At 35.5% G+C, this 18,924-nt stretch overlaps 1 protein-coding gene across 5 annotated transcripts in view; it reads left to right on the top strand.

Annotated features, from left to right (window-relative positions):
- Positions 1-18,924, top strand: part of SCEL (sciellin) — a 342,117-nt gene that overhangs the window by 314,113 nt on the left and 9,080 nt on the right. For all 5 annotated transcript variants that reach the window (XM_053563450.1, XM_053563449.1, XM_053563454.1 and 2 more), the window contains 7 exons: positions 993-1,055; positions 5,189-5,248; positions 5,392-5,451; positions 5,602-5,658; positions 11,626-11,688; positions 16,704-16,796; positions 17,479-17,550. In XM_053563450.1, the coding sequence (XP_053419425.1) occupies positions 993-1,055; positions 5,189-5,248; positions 5,392-5,451; positions 5,602-5,658; positions 11,626-11,688; positions 16,704-16,796; positions 17,479-17,550 (468 nt within the window). The remainder of the gene's footprint in view (positions 1-992; positions 1,056-5,188; positions 5,249-5,391; positions 5,452-5,601; positions 5,659-11,625; positions 11,689-16,703; positions 16,797-17,478; positions 17,551-18,924) is intronic.

Genomic DNA, 18,924 nt, shown 5'->3' with positions numbered 1-18,924 from the left:
TTTGGCCAAGAATATTTTGAAAGGGAACATGAGAAAAGAAAGGGAACAAATTGATTTGTTGATGTGTAATAATGTTGGATAGATTTTTTTTTTAATATTTTCTTCCAGGTATTTCATTAGAATACTGTTTCCAATGACAATATTGAAGATAATCCTGTAGAATTACTACTTGAGAAATTCCTTTTGACAGCAATAATAACATAACTAGATTATAACTGCAAATTTATAGTTAATAAATTATAAGTTCATAAAACTAAATAAGCCAGTGAATACTGGCTTTCTACTCTCTCTTACAATCCCAAGGATTTAAATGACTGTAAGAAAATTGGTGAAATAACATTCTTATACTTAGTTGGAGTATTTGTGTATGACATTCAATTTACTTGTGTTCTTGAGAAATTAAGACCCATGATGCATGCACAAAATTTAATGAAAGCATGGCCGAGAAACTCTAAGCTACTTTACACAGAATTGTTGTTAAGATAATATTGGCGAAAAGCATTGTGCAGATGTAAGGGATTAATGGGCACAGAAGAGAGAGGAAGTGATGAGGGGAAGGAGTGAAGAGTTTGGGTCCTTTTACTATAGTTTGAAGTTTGGTTCACCCTCAGCCGCTTACTGGGTCTCTGGCCCCAGTGAGTGTCTTAATCCCTTCAAAACCCAATTTCTTATTTATAAAGGGAAGATGGTAAAATTTACCTTACTGATGTGTTTTGAGGATTAAAAGTCATATATACATGTATAAGGTAGAAACTCAGTAAACTTAATACTTTTTACACTAGGGTCTGGTTGAATGACACACAACTGTCAAAAAAAAAAGAAAAGAAACAAGGAAAGAAGGAAAGAGCGAAAGAGAAAGAGAGAAAGAAAGAAAGAAAGAAAGAAAGAAAGAAAGAAAGAAAGAAAGAAAGAAAGAAAGAAAGAATTGCCAGTATGAAATTTGTGATTTCCTATTGTATCTGCCATTTGCTTTATGTTTTATTTTGTTTTAGCAGTGAACAAGGTCTTGATGAATATATTAATGTAAGCCCCAACGCTGTCAAGAACTCCTCTGGGTAAGAAAAGATTGTTATTTATTTGCTTTGTTTTGTTTCTCCTTAACTAAGCACAAAATGAATATAAATGACATAATCATTCTACGGGCAAACTGAAGATAGATCTTGAAATATTATCACAATTGGAAACCTCGATACCTAATTACTCCTAATAACTAGACAGAGTGGCAGCTGAAACAATGTATAGTGATGGCGTCACTTCAGCCTCCAGTAAAGCTGGAGGAAGCGCTGGAGAAGGGCGGGTAGGAACAGAGTCTGCCAGCTTTATGTTTTGTTTTGTTTGGATGGTGGTATTGGTATTAATCCTTTTGTCCCTGGAATCGATTAAAATTTATTAATGATATTTAATTTTTTTAAAAGACTGAGGTACTTTACTAGACTTACCATTACCAATGTCATTCACCTCATTTTAGCGGAGTATTTTTTGGTAGTCAGTGGAAATTGTTTGAGGTTCATTGTTCTTAAGAAGGTTTGCTGCTCCTAGCAAGGTTATAGACCTAAAATTTGATAATTGTATAAGTAGTGTCAGTCATCCAATATACTCAGTTCTACTATGAAGCTAAATTACAGCTTTCACATGAAGGCTATAACCCAACTATAGCACAAGACTATGGGGAAAGGGCCAAAGAAAGGGAAGGGAGGGGGAAGGTTGTGGTGGAGGGAGGTTAATGGGTGGGGCCACACCTAAGATACATCTTAGAATGGGTACAGGCGAAACTTACTAAATGCAGAATACAAATGCCTACATACAGTAACTAAGAAAATGCCATGAAGGCTACGTTGAACAGTTTGATGAGAATATTTCAGATCGTATATGAAACCAGCACATTGTACCCCTTGATTGCACTAATGTACACAGCTATGATTTAACAATAAAAATAAATAAAAAAATAAAAAAATAAAAATAAATAAAATTCACTTGCTGTCTCAGGTTACCTGAAGATACAATAACATTACATATTACTGTTCATATGTACACACACACCTTAAAATTGTTTTCACGACTTCTGTTTTTAAATTTGGTTGGTACATATACAAATTGTAAAATTTTAGAGATAGAAGGAAGGAAATTTAAAGAATCTTAGGCCAGTTAGTTTGAACAATTTTGAAAACCATTGTTCCAGTGGAATCTATTCATTTTGCAGAAGAGAAAATTGAGGCTGCCAAAGGTTAAGTGATCTGACAAGGGTCACAAAGAAAATTCGTGGAAGACTGATAGTCGTTCTGTGATCTCTAGGCAGTGATTAATTACTGGGCACCTACTGGGTTCACAGTTTACAACTAGGTATCATTACTTGCACATTAGGTATAATTATAGACTGTGGATGCCAAAAAGAGAATTCAGTAGACATACTCAATCTTATTAGCAGTAGGCAATTAACATAGATTAAAGCTAATTATGTACCAGGGGCATAGAGATGTTACTCCAAGGCAATAATAGGTTGTCAGTTTAATAACATCACATTTCAGAGTGCTCACATACCGCTTGCTGAATATAGAATGTATTGTCAGTGAGTTGTATTTAAAAAGAAAAAGAGACATTGATGAGCTAACACACAACGGGCGCTACAAATCATATTCATAGACTCCTCGGAGACAAAGCCCCAGAGATTAGCTGGTCCAGTCCTTTCATTTACAGGTGAGAATAGTGAGGCCAGGGCAAACATCTAATTGTCTTCTAACTCCCCACAAAACTCCTAGTCTTTAAACCCTGGCACACAGACTTTCATCTTAAAATACACGGAAATTAAGTAAGCACCTTGGTAAACAGTCGAAGCTATAAAGATAGGATTGTTGCTCTTGTTTGGGGATGGCCTGATGCTTCTTACTCTTCTCACAGGATTACTTGAAGGATGATTTCATAGATTACAATGGCACAATTGTGCCAGTTGCTGCAAAACACTTTACAGCTTTTAAACTACCTGGAAATAATGATACCTAAATCTTCTGATGTGTCCTTCACTGTGTCCTTAAAGCCAAATAAATGAAAGCAGTTACTTCTGTAGGAAAAATGTTACATTTCCCCTTGATAAAACTAAAATATGATTGCTTTATTTGCAGGATCTAGGGCTTTAAAAATAAGTGTATTTCATTGCTGTCTTCATAAATTGCATACTGTTATCAACTGAAGCAATTCAGGACCATTCCTGAGATCTTTGGGCTTTATGAAATAGCAGTTTGAATATCGTTGTTCTAGGTTGTTTAATAAATAGAAGTTTCTATGCTCAGCAGAACAGTAAAAATGAAAGCTCCCCTGTTTGTTTTTGCGTTATCTATGTCACTCCTATTTATACTGGCACATGAGTATTATATGTGATTAATTGTATATATCAAGAAAAGCCATCACTTTTGAACATACACCTCCTCTACAAAGTTTTATTCTTTGTATTTTTTGAGATATATGGATTTAACCACATTTTAAGGACTGGTCTTTTCAGCACAGTTTAGTTTTATAACAGATTTTGGTCAGGTGAGGTCGCTCAGACCTATAATTCTATCACTTTGGGAGGGTTGCTTGAGGCCAGAACTTTGAGACTAGCTTGGGTCATAGTGAGACCTTACAAAAATAAAATTTAAAAATTAGCCAGGTGTGGTGGCACACACCAGTAGTCCTAGCTAGTTGGGAGGCTAAGGCAGGAGGATCACTTTATCCCCAGAATTTGAGGTTGCAGTGAGCTACGATGACACCACTGCACTCTAGGCCAGGCAACAGAGTGAGACGTTATCTCAAAAAGTAAATAAATTGATTAAAATAATAGATTTTGCAATCAATTTATACAAGGAAATTATATGTTGTGGATAATTTTCATAAGCCATTTGTTCTTTTAATAGTATTTAGACACAAATGGATTGTTCTTAATTTTGCTTATCATTACTGAAGATAATTTAAAACTGTGAAAATTCAGTTAGGGACTTTTCTACCAGCCATGCAGATGTGAGAACCAGGATGAAGAGATCAAACTACATGAAGCCATGAGCGCCAAACACATGCTATGGAAAAGTCAAGGGCTGTGGAAGGGACATGCAGACCTTTTCTCCAAACTTTCATTGATATTCCTAAATGGCTCTCTTTTAGTTTCTGATCTTTCATCCATCTTTTTGATGGACAAAGTGTATTTTATTCTTATATAAGGAAAAAGAACTGTTGGGAGAAGGGGTGTAGGCAGGCAGCTTCCCAGATGGTCCTGCAAGCAGGCGTTTTCAGTTCTGCGATTTCTTGCTGCAGTGCCTCCCTTGTATTTCTCTGAATAAATATTAAAGTATTTTTAGAGGAATACTTAAAAAAACTCACTACTTTCCAGCCCTTAAAACAAGGTGTTATACTGAGGCAGTGAATAACAGTGAGCTATATGGAAGAAAATACTGTTCTGTGGCTGAAAAGAGAAACAGAGTTTCAAATGGGGAGTGGACCGTTTTCAGAACACATACTAGTTTGACTACCAACAACTGAGTTGACTCAGTTTTTCAGTCATCATAAAGGAAAGAATAGTCACAATTTTGATAGATTGCTGGAACTCCCTTTGCCAATCCGTATGTTAAAAATAATCCCAGCTTCAGAGTTAATTTTTTTAAAAATGATACTCCTAGCTGGTAACATGATTTGACAAATGGTAAGGACGTTAGAATCAGTTTGTATCTTCATAAGTTAAAATATTCTGAGTGAAAAGTTTTCACTCATCAGGTGTTTGCTATGGGACACTTAACCAGCATGCCCTCGGCAATAAAATGTATGAAATCAGAAAAAATTTTCTTCTAATACAGCATAATTCTTTCTTTCCTAAACTCATTAGAAAAAAAATTTCATGGCTTTTCTTTTTTTTAAATTTGTTTTTATTAAATCATATCTGTAGACATTAATGCATTTATGGGGCACAGTGTGCTGATTTTATAGACAATTTGGAATGCTTACATAAACTGGTTAACATAGCCTTCACCTCACTTAATTATTAAGACATTTATGCTCTACACTTAATTTGACATGTACCCTTGCAATATGCACCATAAGTGTGTATTTCATGGCTTTTCAATACCAAAACAGTAAGTCTCATACCATAATCCTTTCTTTCCATTTCTAATGACCTTAAACTTGTATTATTCTAACCTAAGCTGCTTTAATCATTTTTCCACTTAAGAAACCAAGATCTCGATAAGCTTATCAAAGTGAACCCTGAAATCCTCACAACCAACCAAAGGTAATGGAACTATGCTATCTTTAATGTGCTTTGGTTGGGAAGAATATTTTATTATTATTTCAAGCAGATTTATAACCTTAATGATCTTACCAAAAGAACTTCATAATTATTAACCTACCCTCTTTTTATTTTTCTATTTAAAGAAAACAAGGTTTTGATAACCTCATCAGAGTGAATCCTGCAGCACTTAGGAACAATCAGAGGTAATCAAATATTTGATTACCGCAGTCGCTTCATGTTTTCATCTGTCTGTTGCCCCTGAACGAAATGGATTTTTAACATTGCTTTATTGACCTCGCACAACCCTCCATCCTATTCCTAATCTGGACTTTTTTTCTTTGTCTTTTAAACAGCCAAGACTTGGACAAGCTTATTAAAGTGAAACCTTCGGCTCTCCGAAACACTAATCGGTAAATGACCTTGCCCGACTATCTTCACATGTTCCCAAGGTTCTAGGGTAGGAATCTGCTGTCTTTCCTCCCTTTCTTCCTCTTCTCTTCCCTCCCCCTTTCTTACAGAGGAGGAAACTGTAGCTCTAAGATACTAAATAACTTTCTCAAGAAAGAAACATGGAGGAACTTCCGTCGTTACAACCTACAGGAAGAAGGAAAGATCCTTGGCTAAGTCAGCTCAGACTCCCTTCTTTCCATCCTTCATGTTCCTTGTGCCCCTCTGCCCCCCGTGCCCGGGTAAAGGACTGAAATCAGATATATTTATTCTAGGGAATTATTAAAGTGTCAGGGAGGAGAAAGCACTGTTGTGTAGATATTTCCTTTCTTTCTTTTATTTTTTTTATGAGACAGAATCTCACTCTGTCACTCTGGGTAGAGTGCTGTGGCATCATAGCTCACAGCAACCTCAAACTCTTGGGTTCATGTGATCCTCTTGTCTCAGCCTTCTGAGTAGCTGGAACTACAGCTGCCCTGCACAATGCCTGGCTAGTTTTTCTATTTTGGTAGAGACAGGTTCTCACTATTGCTTGCCCTGGTCTCGAACTCCTGAGCTGAAGCAATCCACCTGCCACAGCCCCTAGAGCGCTAGGATTACAAGCATGAACCACTGCACATGCAGGAAGTAACAGCAGACTTTTGTGTGTGAACCCTGCTGCTGATAATTACACAGAAATATTATTAGTAGAACCATTTCTTTATAGAGGTATTTCTCGGGGAGATTTTTCTTTTTATCAGTAATAGTTTCAGGAAGTTTCCAATTATGTCAAAGGTGGTTAGATTTAGTAACCACATTGTGTAATAGCTAACTTGGAAAACGTAGTTTCTCTCTCTTTCTGTCCTTCCACCTACCTCTGACCGCTCTCCCACTGAAAAATGTTCTAAATTGGCGATGGTAGCTTTCTCATGAGAGTTTTGCCTTTTGTTTATTAGTAGAAACTAACTTTATAAAAGGGTACTTTATGTTTCAGTGACTCAAATTATATAATATAAAGAGTACATTTTCCTTTACCAGCTAGGATTATTATATAAAAGGAATTTAAAAATATTGGCCATCAAATTTTAAGACAGTAGCTTGGTTCACAAATTTAACCTAAGCTATGTCTGATTATTCTTTAGCAGTATACCAGATCTGATGATAGTCAATGAGACTGTTCAAGAATTATCACAGAACGGACAACTGTTTTCTATTTGAAAATAGTTGACTTCATTGAATTGGTTCAGCCACCTGTATCTATAATGGATCCATACTGCCCTCTTGATTTAATGTAGGTAAAGAGAAGGTTATTTTAAGGGCTTCCTGGTAGGAAGAACAGCCACAAGGCACTTTTACATCAATTCAATGTGAGACAGCACTGATTATTTAATGGTGTAACAACAGTGAATCCGAGTTCTTTTATGTGACTTTGCTGACATTCCAACCGCTGTATATTTAATTTACAGTGAGGGGCTGAATAAACTTCAGTCATCGATCAGAATATAAGCAGGCGTTCCTGAATTCCTTCTAGGAAACACAATAATCAGAACCAATGCAGAAGGGCATAGAATTTTCATGTATTCAGTGAGAAATTGCATGGCTTTTAGCAGTAACAGTTTCACATTGTCGTGAACCATCGTTATAGAGAGATAGCCGTCATGTGTAGCCTATAAACTATGATTAGACTAATAGACTAATAATTAAAACATTAATGTTCTACTCCCGAATGAATATTGTACAGAATCTAGAGACACCAAGACCTATGCATTTAGGAAAGGCATCCTTCATCTAAAGTAGCGAAAAAAAATATTCTCAGTTATTTGTGGTGTTAACCTTCCATCTTTTTAAGGGCTTCCTGTTTGTCAAGAACCCCCCCCACCCACCGCAGGTTTTTAGTATTTCAATGGGAGAAGAGTTCTTTCTGTAAACCTCTGGTGTATCTCATATTTCTGCTCAAGACATAAATGTGGGAGTAAACTTGACTCTTTGCTTTGCTTCATTTCCATAATCAATCAGCCAAGCATTTTGGCTGCTCCTCCTAATAGTCCAAGGCACTTCCTCATGCCCACTCCTGCTGTCGTCCAGGTTGGTCTGCAGCCTCCTACCTGGCCCTCCGCTGCCTTCAGTTCATTCACTACCCGGTAGAGTGATCTTTCTAAAACACAAATCTGGTCATGTCATTCTTCTGGTTAAATTCCTTTATTGCCTTCCCATTAGATAATGGCCACTTTAACCTGGTCTCCCATTCCTCTCCACTTACATGCAGACCCTACTTCTAACTCTCACGGCCCCTCAGTCCTTGTTCATTGCTGGTGCATGTGGATACCCACACGGTGTCAGCTGGAGGTCCTGCACTCAGGTTCGGGAAGCCCCCAGCCCAACATGTCCGCATCAGGTCCTTCTAGATGTCCTCAAACTCTCTGTCTTTGCTGTCCTATAGCATTGGTCTCTGAGAAATGGTTTAATCATCTCTCTTTGTAAGATCTTTGGGGTAATAACTGGGTCCGTCTTGTTTATTTCTTTATCTATAGTGCATAGCACAAAACCTGGCATATATTAGGTGTTTAACAAATATTCTGAGAATGAAAGGCTAGATCTGAAACTAATCAGTGCCTTGTGATAATTCATCTACAAAAGCTGCTGCTGTCCAGCTGTAACATTCTGAGCCCCCATGAATGAAGCCAGACAGAGGAATCTGATCCTTTATCACTGGCTCCTTGCTTGAGCCAGTGACGATCTTTTGCTCATGATATAATTTCTGTGAACCATAGTGAAAAGAGCCTCTGAAATTCTTGGTCACATCTTATATTTAAATACCTAAATTGTCCAACTTATCTATGGACTTTGTGGGTGAAGGACTCAACTATAACTCGGACTTCACCTTACAAATGCAAATAATGTAACCTAATCATTCTGTACCCTCACATTAACACAGAATAAAAATTAAAAAAGGAAAATAAGCTAGGCTCCCTAATTGAAAAGAATTATAAAAACGTATAAAAATATATAAAGTAGGCCCATTTTGCTATGTCAGTAAGTTAAGAAATTATCCTAGTTATCTCACTGTATTCTGTTTTCCTTTTAGAAAGACGGGTATTTCTTTTTAACAAAAGCCTAAAGCCTAAGATTTAGTTCTTGTCATAAACGAAGTACCACAGCAAATTTTTTTATATGGAGACTCTTAATTTTTTAAATGTGTTTAATACTTTACAAAAACCATTTAAATTAGCTGTATATAGAGAAACATATCGCTATTAATAAACCCCCCACGCCTACATAAGAGAGGAATAGTTAGAAAACAACTCTTATGCACAGCTTATCCTAGGAAAAGTTGTATAATAAGAGATATAATTGCTGGGTCCCCAGAATCTCTATTTATTTTTCCTTCACTTGCTTTGTAAAGGAGTGTGATATTCTTTGAAGAGGCAGTGGGAAATAAATGACACTGTTATAGCATGAATAAATTCTTCTACTCAAAAATTATCTCGTGGCTTTACCCCATACATAATGCCTGTTTCCTTCCAAATATTTTAAAATATATATTAAAAAAAATTATCAGTTGTAATGGTTAGAAACAATTTGCTCTCTAGTAATTTTCTCTATCTGTAGAGAGTTGGTGATTTTCTTGGAAGTAATTTTAACTGCTCATAAATGTACAAATTATGAATTTTCCCTTCCCCTGCAATTGCCATGAAAATGGTTTAGAATCAAGGCTTTGCTCAACCCTGCAGCATTTGTTGGGCTTCCGTAAAAATCTAAAGAACTATCATAGTTCTCATCTTCAGACACAGTGTAAAGGAATCATGCAATAGATTTGCTCTTAAAGAAAGAACAAACATTTACTTTTATATCCTTTCACTTGGAAAATCTATGAGAAATCTAAGCTTCTTTTTATTGAATCTTCAAAAATAGCTGATGACAACAATCAGAATGAATAACCAAAGTAAATACATATTTTACACAGCTTCTAAAGGATGAGTAACTTACCCAAAGAAGTAAGGGGAAAGACTGGCTCATGGTTGTTGATGCTGAAACAATGCTCCTCCCAAACTGACAAGGGCTTTTATAAATTCCTCAAAAAACAGAAAAGAATGGGAACTATCAGTGTTTTACTTAACATATTAATGACTAATACACAAATAACATACCGGAGGGCCTTTGATATCAGAAAAAGTCTCAAATCATTACTGTAGCCCAAGACGTAAGAATCTGATCACTCCATTTATACTGCACATTAAGAGTTCTTTATTCAAATTTTGAGTCCATTTCCCATGTTTCTGTAATCCCCAAAGCCTGAATGAAATCTTCAAGAACAGCCTCAAATCTCGAATCTTTCATAAATTGGCTAATTGGCCTTGGAAAATTCACGTAGGCTTTCTGAGCTACAGATGTTGTCCTGCAGGATTTGTGAGATCTGAGTGAGATAATCCATGTGAAAACCCTCAGTTAGTACATGGTGGCACAGAGTTAGTACTCATTGAATTTTAGCCCAATGCAAATACAACTCAGTCATTTCTTTTCAGATTAGATTTCCCGAACTTTCCAAAGAGTTAGTTTTTTATTTCTCTTTTATGAAAGTGCAATCCATACTTTCATATTTGCTTTTTTTAAATCATAACTGTGTACATCAATGCATTTATGGGGTTTAGTGTACTGATTTGATGTACAATGTGAAATGCTTACATCAAACTAGTTAACACATCCATCACCTCATTTACTTATTCCTTGTGGTAAGACAATTATACTCTTTTCTTAATAGTTTTGAAATATATCATTGCATTATGCACATTAGGTGAGGTTCCCCCAAATACCTTCCCTCCTTGCATCTTTCCCCTCCCCTTCTCTCGCTCTCTCTCTCCTCTTCCCTTCTACTTTCTGGACTATAGTTATGTTTTACCATTCATGTGAATGTGTACATGATTATATATTGATTTCATAGTAGTATTGAGTACATTGGATACTTTTTTTTCCATTCTTGAGATACTTTACTAAGAAGAATATGTTCTGGCTCCATCCAAGTAAACATAAAAGATGTGAAGTCTTCATCTTTTTATGGCTGCATAGTATTCCATGGTGTACATATACCACAATTTGTTAATCCATTCATGAGTTGATGGGCACTTGGACTGTTTCCATGTCATGGCAATTATGAATTGGGCTGCAGTAAACATTCTGGTGCACATGTCTTTGTTTTAAAATGACTTTGGATCATCTAGGTATATACCTAGTAGAGGAATTGCAGGATCAAACTGTAGGTCTACTTTAGTCTCCAAACTTCTTTCCAAAAAGGTTATATTAGCTTGCATTCCCACCAGCAGTATAGAAGTGTTTTCTTTTCTCTGCACCTATGCCAACATCTGTAGATTTGGGATTTTGTGATGTGGGCTGATCTTACTGGAGTTAGATGATATCTTAAAGAGGTTTTGATTTGCATTTCTTTGATGATTAAAGATGATGAGCATTTTTTTTCATGTGTTTGTAGGCCATGTGACTGTCTTCTTCAGAGAAGTTTCTGTTCCAGTCTCTTGCCCACATAGAAATGGGAATATTTGTTCTTATTGATTAGTTTGAGTTCTCTGTAGATTCTAATTATCAGACCTTTGTCAGAACCATACCGGCAAAAATCTTCTCCCATTCTGAAGGTTGTCTGTTTGCTTTACTTATTGCGCTCTTGGCTGTGCCGAAGCTTTTTAGTTTGATCAGATCCCAGTAATGCATTTTTGGTGTTGCTTCAGCAAAGCAACTTTCATACTGATCTGTGAGTTGTATGGATTAAATAGCTCAATGTCAGATTTTCAATCTCCCGTATCCTTATAAGGCTACATGTGACTATGTCTAAGATTATGTACTGATTTTTAAGTTTTTTATTCTAATATTTATGTAGCATCTATGATCTAAAATTGAGGTGTAACTAAATCATTCATTCATTAATTCCTGCATTTATTTACTAGAGACCAGGACCTGGACAATTTAATTGAAGTAAATTCTGATGTATTTGAAAACAAGAATGGAAGGTAAAGTTTATTATAATTTATTTACTATGCGTTCTGTATGCATCTGCATAAATTGTGTGACCTTAGAAAATTTTCTGGGGAATTGAATTGTATTTTGGTATTTAAATATAAATACTACTTGAGTACAATAAGTTATGGTACAGGTTGCTTATTACATATAAGCTAACATGGAAAAAAATTAACAAAATTCTGTTAGAATTTCTGATTCAACGCGTGCTGTATTACTGCTTATTGTAGAAGGCATCATGGAAATTCAAAGCTCTTTAATTGGACTGTGAAGATTTATTTTTATTTACTGTTGCTTGGTAGGTTTTCCACAGTGCATAAAGCACTCTGAGAATCTCTTCCTTGGATATCTAGTGCTAAAAGAATTCACAAATTCATCACAGCCACAAAACAGGACCTAATTTTAAAATTTCTTTACACCACAGGCGTAATGGTTTTAAAACTATTGTGCTGTGTTTGCCATTATAAGGAAGGTTAGGGTGGAAGCTGTACTTCATTGTTGTTGTGGACTGTTTAAATTAGGAGAGAATAACTTTTCCATGTTTAGTAATTCTTGCCCCACATATGAGGGAACATTAAAAATAAAAAGTTTCTATTTTTTCCATTCCTAAGGTAAAGCTGCTTTTTCTATTAGTTTTCTTTTATGTAAAGAAATGATATTATTAATATTGTCTTCAGAGAATGGAAAAGCTAGCAAAATTGTTGGCTCACTTTCCCTCCCTGTAATGTGCAAAAAAGGCTCTTGAAATCTAACAGGTAGAAGTCTCTTTCTGTTTCCTTAATTTTTGAAAGCATCTTCTTCTTTCTTTTTTATAATCCCAAGAATGTCTTTGATAAAATGAGGGAGGATAAATTTTCAGTATGATCTGCTTATCCTGAAAATGTGTTCACTATTTTGGTACTAGGACTGAGTTTACAATTAATCAACCTCATTCAACTATTATTTGCAAGTGATTGAGGTAAAAAAAAAAAAAATTAAGGAACTTGCCAGTTAATATGATGTGAGAGGTGCTTCAGTTTCAGATGGGGTTATTCATGAAATGGAAATGTATTGGAGAGGATAGTAAAGAAATGGAATTTCATGGAAACTTAAGAGCAGAAATGGTGGCAAGGTCAGGCCTCCAAGAGGTCTACATTGTTCATTCTTGGCAAGAAGTTTCATCAGAATTCTTGGAAATTAACCCTGTTTCTTTGTCATTGAAGTAACCCGGCTACTCCATGTGTGCTTCTTCTGCCCATCTTTCTCTTTCTCTCTCCTTTTACTGGCTTCCTTATTCTCTATTCTGAATCTATTTGATAACAAATAAATTGTACTGCCTTCCTGTTTCTGCTTCCTTGTAACTTCAGCTTGCTTTAGCTTTTCATGCTCTCTGAAGAATCAAATTAGAAATATGAGGGTCTTGGGGCAATCTGTTAAACTGAGACTTGATTCACTTTATGAATATATTCACTTTATATTATAATTAGATGCCCAGGCAAATATAGGTTTTCTAATTTGACTTATTAGGAATAACTTTAAATGTTTTTATTTCCTTAAACTAAATGGTTAGTTATTATGAGTGAAATAAATTTCATAAAGCCATTGCACAGATTTCAAGGACATGTAACACTCTTAAAATCATATAAAGTAGGCAGGGGATTTTATCTATTCATTGTTGATGGATATGTCGGTTGTTTTCACTATTGGACTGTAATTTACTGTTCTGAATAAATGCCGCTATGAACATTCATATACACTTTTTGCATGAAAATATGTTTCATGTTTTTATTTCTCTTGGGAAGATCCCTATGAGTGAAATTACTAGATTTTACAGCAATTCTATGTTTAACCATTTGAAGAACTACCAGACTGTTTTTCAAAGTAGCCACACCATTTTATATTCTCACAGTGTACAAGAAGGTTTCAGACAGATAAATTTCAAGGTGAAATTCCACTGCAGGAAGTATCTTCTCAAGTGTAATTCACTTAGAATTCTATAAGATTCAATACAATGTTTGTACTTGTATTTGTAGAGTGATTGTTTAATTAAGAAACAAAACTGAGACCACTGATTAAAAGTTATAGTTCAGCAATTTGTTTCAATGGAGAATAACTTTCCAACAACACAGCTATCAAGTGACAAACATTGTGAGCCCTGAGTTCATTACAAGGATCATTCAAGGCATTTGAGAAAAACACTTCCACAGAGGAAACCTCCATTGCATTGGTTCCCAAACTCTTATATACATCAGAATCACCAGCTATTCCAGGGACTACACTTTGAGAATCAGTTCTCTTTTGGGTAAAATGTTGGAATTACCACTTTCTAAGGCAGTTGTTCTCAACCTTGACTGCAAGTGAGACTTACTGGAGAGGTTTAAAAGTTTCCAATGTCCAAATTGTATTGCAAACCAATTAAATCAGCATATCTGGATGAAGGACCCAATGACATTTCAAAAAGCAGGCCGGGCGCAGTAGCCCACACCTAAAATCCTAGCACTCTGGGAGGCTGAGGCAGGTGGATAGCTTGAGCTCACGAGTGAGTTCAAGACTATCCTGAGCAAAAGCGAGACTGCTGTCTCTACTAAAAAAAAAATAGAAAACCTGAGGCTAGAGGATTGCTTGAGCCCAAGAGTTGGAGGTTGCTGTGAGCTATGATGTTACTGCACTCTACCCAGGGTGACAGCTTGAGACTCTGTCTCAAAAAAAAAAAAAAAGAAAAAGCACTGCAGATGGTTGCCAAAATATTGTCTCTCCAACTCTACTTCTATGATACTAAATAGCAAATAATAATGATAAAATAATAATGTGTTACCACTTACTGCTGTAAGATAGAATTTTCTTTATAAAATTTATTACCATCTCATGAAAAATAAAGACTTTGCAATGATCATAGATTGTAGGAGATAAAGAGACATAACAATTATGTGGAAAAAGAGACAATAGAAAAACCAGTAAAATATGCATGAAGTTGTAGTTTAATTTATCATATTGTACAAATATTAATTCTTTCATTTTGATAAATGTTTTATGATTATGGAAAATATTAGCCATATGGGAATCCAGGAGAAGGTTTACTACAGACTCTCTGTACTATCTCTGCAGTTTTTCAGAACGTTTAAAATTATTCTAGAATAAGGCTTATTTATTTATCTATTTTTGAGGCAGAGTCTCACTCTGTCACCCTGGGGAGAATGTAGTGGCATCATAGCTCACAGCAAACTCAAACTCTTGGGCTCAGGCAGTTCTCTTGCCTCAGCCTCCCTGGTATCTGGGTCTACAGGCACCAACCACAACGCCCAGCTCTTTTTATCGATGGGGACCTGCTCTTGTTCGGGTTGGTCTCGAACTCCTGAGCTCAAGTGATCCACCTTCCTTGGCCTCCCACAGTGCCAGAATAAGACTTATTTTTAAGGAAAATTTATCATCCTTAAAACCTACATAAGATACAAAATCCATTAAAGAGTGCTGTCCTACATTCCAAATCTAGCATTTGGTTTTTGTTCACAATTATAAAAATTAAATCTTTCATAAAGCGCTTGTCATTAATCATATGATAAATAAAACTAGGGAATATTTGTATTAGTCTGCTTGGGCTTCCATAATAAAATACTACAGATTGAATGATTTAAATAACAGAAATTTATTTTCTAACAGTTCTGGAGGCTGAAAGTCCCAAGATCCATGCAGTCAGAACTGGTTTTGGGTGAGACCTCTTGTCCTGGCTAGCAAATGGCTGCCTTCGCTCATGTCCTCATGTAGCCTTTCCTCTGCATGAAAGGAGAGAGATCTGTGGTATTTCTCCCTCTTACTATGAGAATACCAGTTCCCAATTCAGATTAAGATCCTACCCTCATGACGTCACTTAACCTTTATTACCGCGTTATAGATCCTGTCTCCAAATATAATCACACTGAGGTTTAGGGCTTCACCATATGAACTTTGAAGAAACACAATTCAGTCCATAACAGTAGTATTTGCAAATTGTTTTCCTTTCCTGTTTGTGGATTTTACAAACGGGTGATTTTTATTTCACATTGCTGGGGACAATGCAGATGCATTTTGGACTTATTGATAACCTTTGTCCTTTGAAGTTGTTTGTTAAAGTTGAGTTTTGTATACTATATGATTTGAATATTTTCAAACAATTTTTTGCTAGGTTTATTATTCCTGGGATAACACAGTTTAATAATCACATTAGAAAACCTTCTAATAATGTTAATTTCACTTTCTCTTGACTTAATATAATTGTAACACAGCTGTATGTGTTTTGAAACATCTACCTTAAAACCAGAGGATGATTTTCTGTATGCCAGCAATTATATGTGAACAAATGTTTTGGTCGTCTTTACGAGCTCTCTGGAAATGGATAGAACAGCCTGTTTGTGAGTGATAAAGCTTGGTTAAGGAAAGTCTCTCTTAGATTTTCATGTTTCTCCCATGCTAGAGTTAACTAACAAGGAGGAAGAAAAGGAGCTGAAATTTTCACTATTCTTGCATTAAGAAATTTCCTCTGTTCCTTAGGAAAAGGCAAATATGCCTATACTTTGTTAAGCATAGTGACATCTTTAGATTATCAGAAATCTAGGTCAGAGTTCTTTTAATGGAAGTATTGCCTTCCATTAAAAACAGAATGGAAACTGGAATTTCTCAAAGTAACCTCTGGATCATTTTCATTAGATTGATAACATCTCAGATATATTGTACATAAGAGGCTTTCTAAAATGACCTTGCTGGTATGAAAATGTTACAGGAACCGATTTCAGATGGTTTTTCTGTCCTAGGTAAAGATGGCAATCTCAGATAATATGTCACACAAAGATTATTCTTAAATGTAAGACAGTGGTTTCTGTGGAAGAAGTAAAATAGTACATGTGTTCTATTTGTGTTATCTGTGCAAAAACCAGGTGAACATAAAGAGGCTCACTGTATGTAAACTAGTGTTAATTGAGAAGAATTTTGATGAAACAAAAAAATCTTCTAAGTCACCTTGATTTTAAGTGTCAAATATTTGTGTTGGTTTTCCCAGGCTAGATAGCCGAGTCAATGGACTCACCAGTGCTCTCCACAACCAGTCCCTGAGATCCTCTGCCTATTCTTACGAAGCCAGGGACAATCTCAGGTACTGTACTCAATTACAAAACAAATGACAGAACTATTCTTCCTGTTTTTTAAAAATATATCCCCACCCAACCTGTCCTCTCCTATGAATGCAAACATTTCCAAGTTTATCTGGGGCTGTATATAAACAGCCTTATAGAGAAGTGTTGAGTTAGCAGCTTGGTCATTACTGTGACCATAAAGCAAAATGTAAAATATAATTTTTCCTTAAAAAGTCTACAATTTTAAGAAGCACGATGGTGACATGGATGTGACATTCTTTAGGTAGATCTAAAGGTTTTGTTAAATCAGATGTTGTCATGATACCTAATTAAGGCCCACTTTTCGTTTGAAGTTTATAGGGAAAATTTTGGTTTGAAAATCTAAATGAGACATCAGGGCGACAGACATTATAACATATTACACAAATATTCAAAATAATCTTCACGCTGTATGACAGATTTACTGAGTGGCTAATTTTCATAACAATAGGAAGTAGGCAAAGACAATGGAAGTTAAGAATAAAATAAGAGACAGAAATTACAGAAGTGGATTAATGCCACTTTAAGATATATATTTCAACAATTATAGTTTAAAAGAAATATACAAATGTTAGTATTTGCATTAGATTGGGAGATAGGCTGTTTGCTTTTATTATCCTTGTCAATAACTTTAAACATAGAAGAAAATGGTTTGTATTGCAGCTCCAGTGTTGGAACCAAGCACGTAGGACCAAAGGATACTGTTGTGTACACAAGGACGTATGTGGAGAATAGGTATTGGAAATTTATTCCATGTATTTTGTTTTATTTTGTAATTTTAAAATGATTTGTGTTTAACAAAACATTCTATTAATATTTAGATACATTAGGATCTACTAGGTATATCATTTTTATGTTTTGGATATTATCCAATATAGTCATTGGATGAACTCAATCGCATTGTAACATGACATGTGTGTACATAATAAGATTGCTGTTGAAAAGTTCTCACATAAACATATGTAACTGGTTATAATACGCTTTGTAAGATTAGGCAACTATCCCATACTAATTAGGAGTCCTAGTGTAATTAACTGGGTCTATCCACGGTAGTTCACCTTCAGTCTGAAATGAGGGTTGTAACTCCAAGTCGATGCATCCTGACCCAAATTATGGGGAGTTCATGTCCCACGAAATAGGCTGCTTGGAGTGATGGATGTTGAGGAAAATGTCAACCAAGATCAGGGATTCAAAATACCGTTTGGTTTTCCAGAAGTATAAAAACAAGAATTGGCATAATTGTAGGGTAATATAAGGGTAGGCACACAAATGCAGACACATGTGACCCATTGTTAATCAGAGCCCATTTCAAAGTGGCATGAGAGCAGCCTCTCCAAGAAGGCTTCTGTGTCGAAGGCAGAAGACCTGGAAGGACGTCCAGGCAATTCAGTGCACGTCACGGGGGGAGCAGTCTTCTGAAAAAGAAAGTTTCTCCAGCCCATGCATAATTTATATGCAAGCTCAAGACTAATTGTTCTCCTTAATCCACTTTCCACTCTGGTGTGTTAGAGTGGGTGATCGCTGCTATCTTTTTTTTTTTTTATTGTTGGGGATTCATTGAGGGTACAATAAGCCAGGTTACACTGATTGCAATTGTTAGGTAAAGTCCCTCTTGCAATCATGTCTTGCCCCCATAAAGTGTGACACACACCAAGGCTCGCTGCTATCTTTTAATTAAACTAAAAGATAAAAAAAAAAAATTCAAAATAAATTTTAAAATACCAAGTAGTTAAACTCTGAAAGAAATTTTTAAGTAGATAAGGTGTATCAAAATTATAATATAGTGAAGACAAGATGCCAAATATTGGCAAATAGAATAAACAAATAGACATTTGTGATGTATTTATATAATATCCCTCTTACACATTGTTAGCTCTATGGGATATCATATCCATACACTTAGCCTTTTAAAGAGATGCCAACCTATGTCATAGATTTTTAAAGAAATAATGATTATTTTAGTAAAGTATTAGGAGTAATATATTAAACATAATACACTAGAATTTTTGATTTATTGAATAGATGAATAAAAGAATGTTATTAGTATCAAACAAGAATAACTTGTTTTATGGATATGTCAAGACTAAAACGTAATTGACTTATTTAACG

This window comes from Nycticebus coucang, chromosome 15 (assembly GCF_027406575.1).
Source record: "Nycticebus coucang isolate mNycCou1 chromosome 15, mNycCou1.pri, whole genome shotgun sequence".
Lineage (NCBI taxonomy): Eukaryota > Metazoa > Chordata > Mammalia > Primates > Lorisidae > Nycticebus > Nycticebus coucang.
The sequence above is the reverse complement of the archived record's forward strand: the minus strand, read 5'-3'. Positions and strand labels throughout refer to the sequence as shown.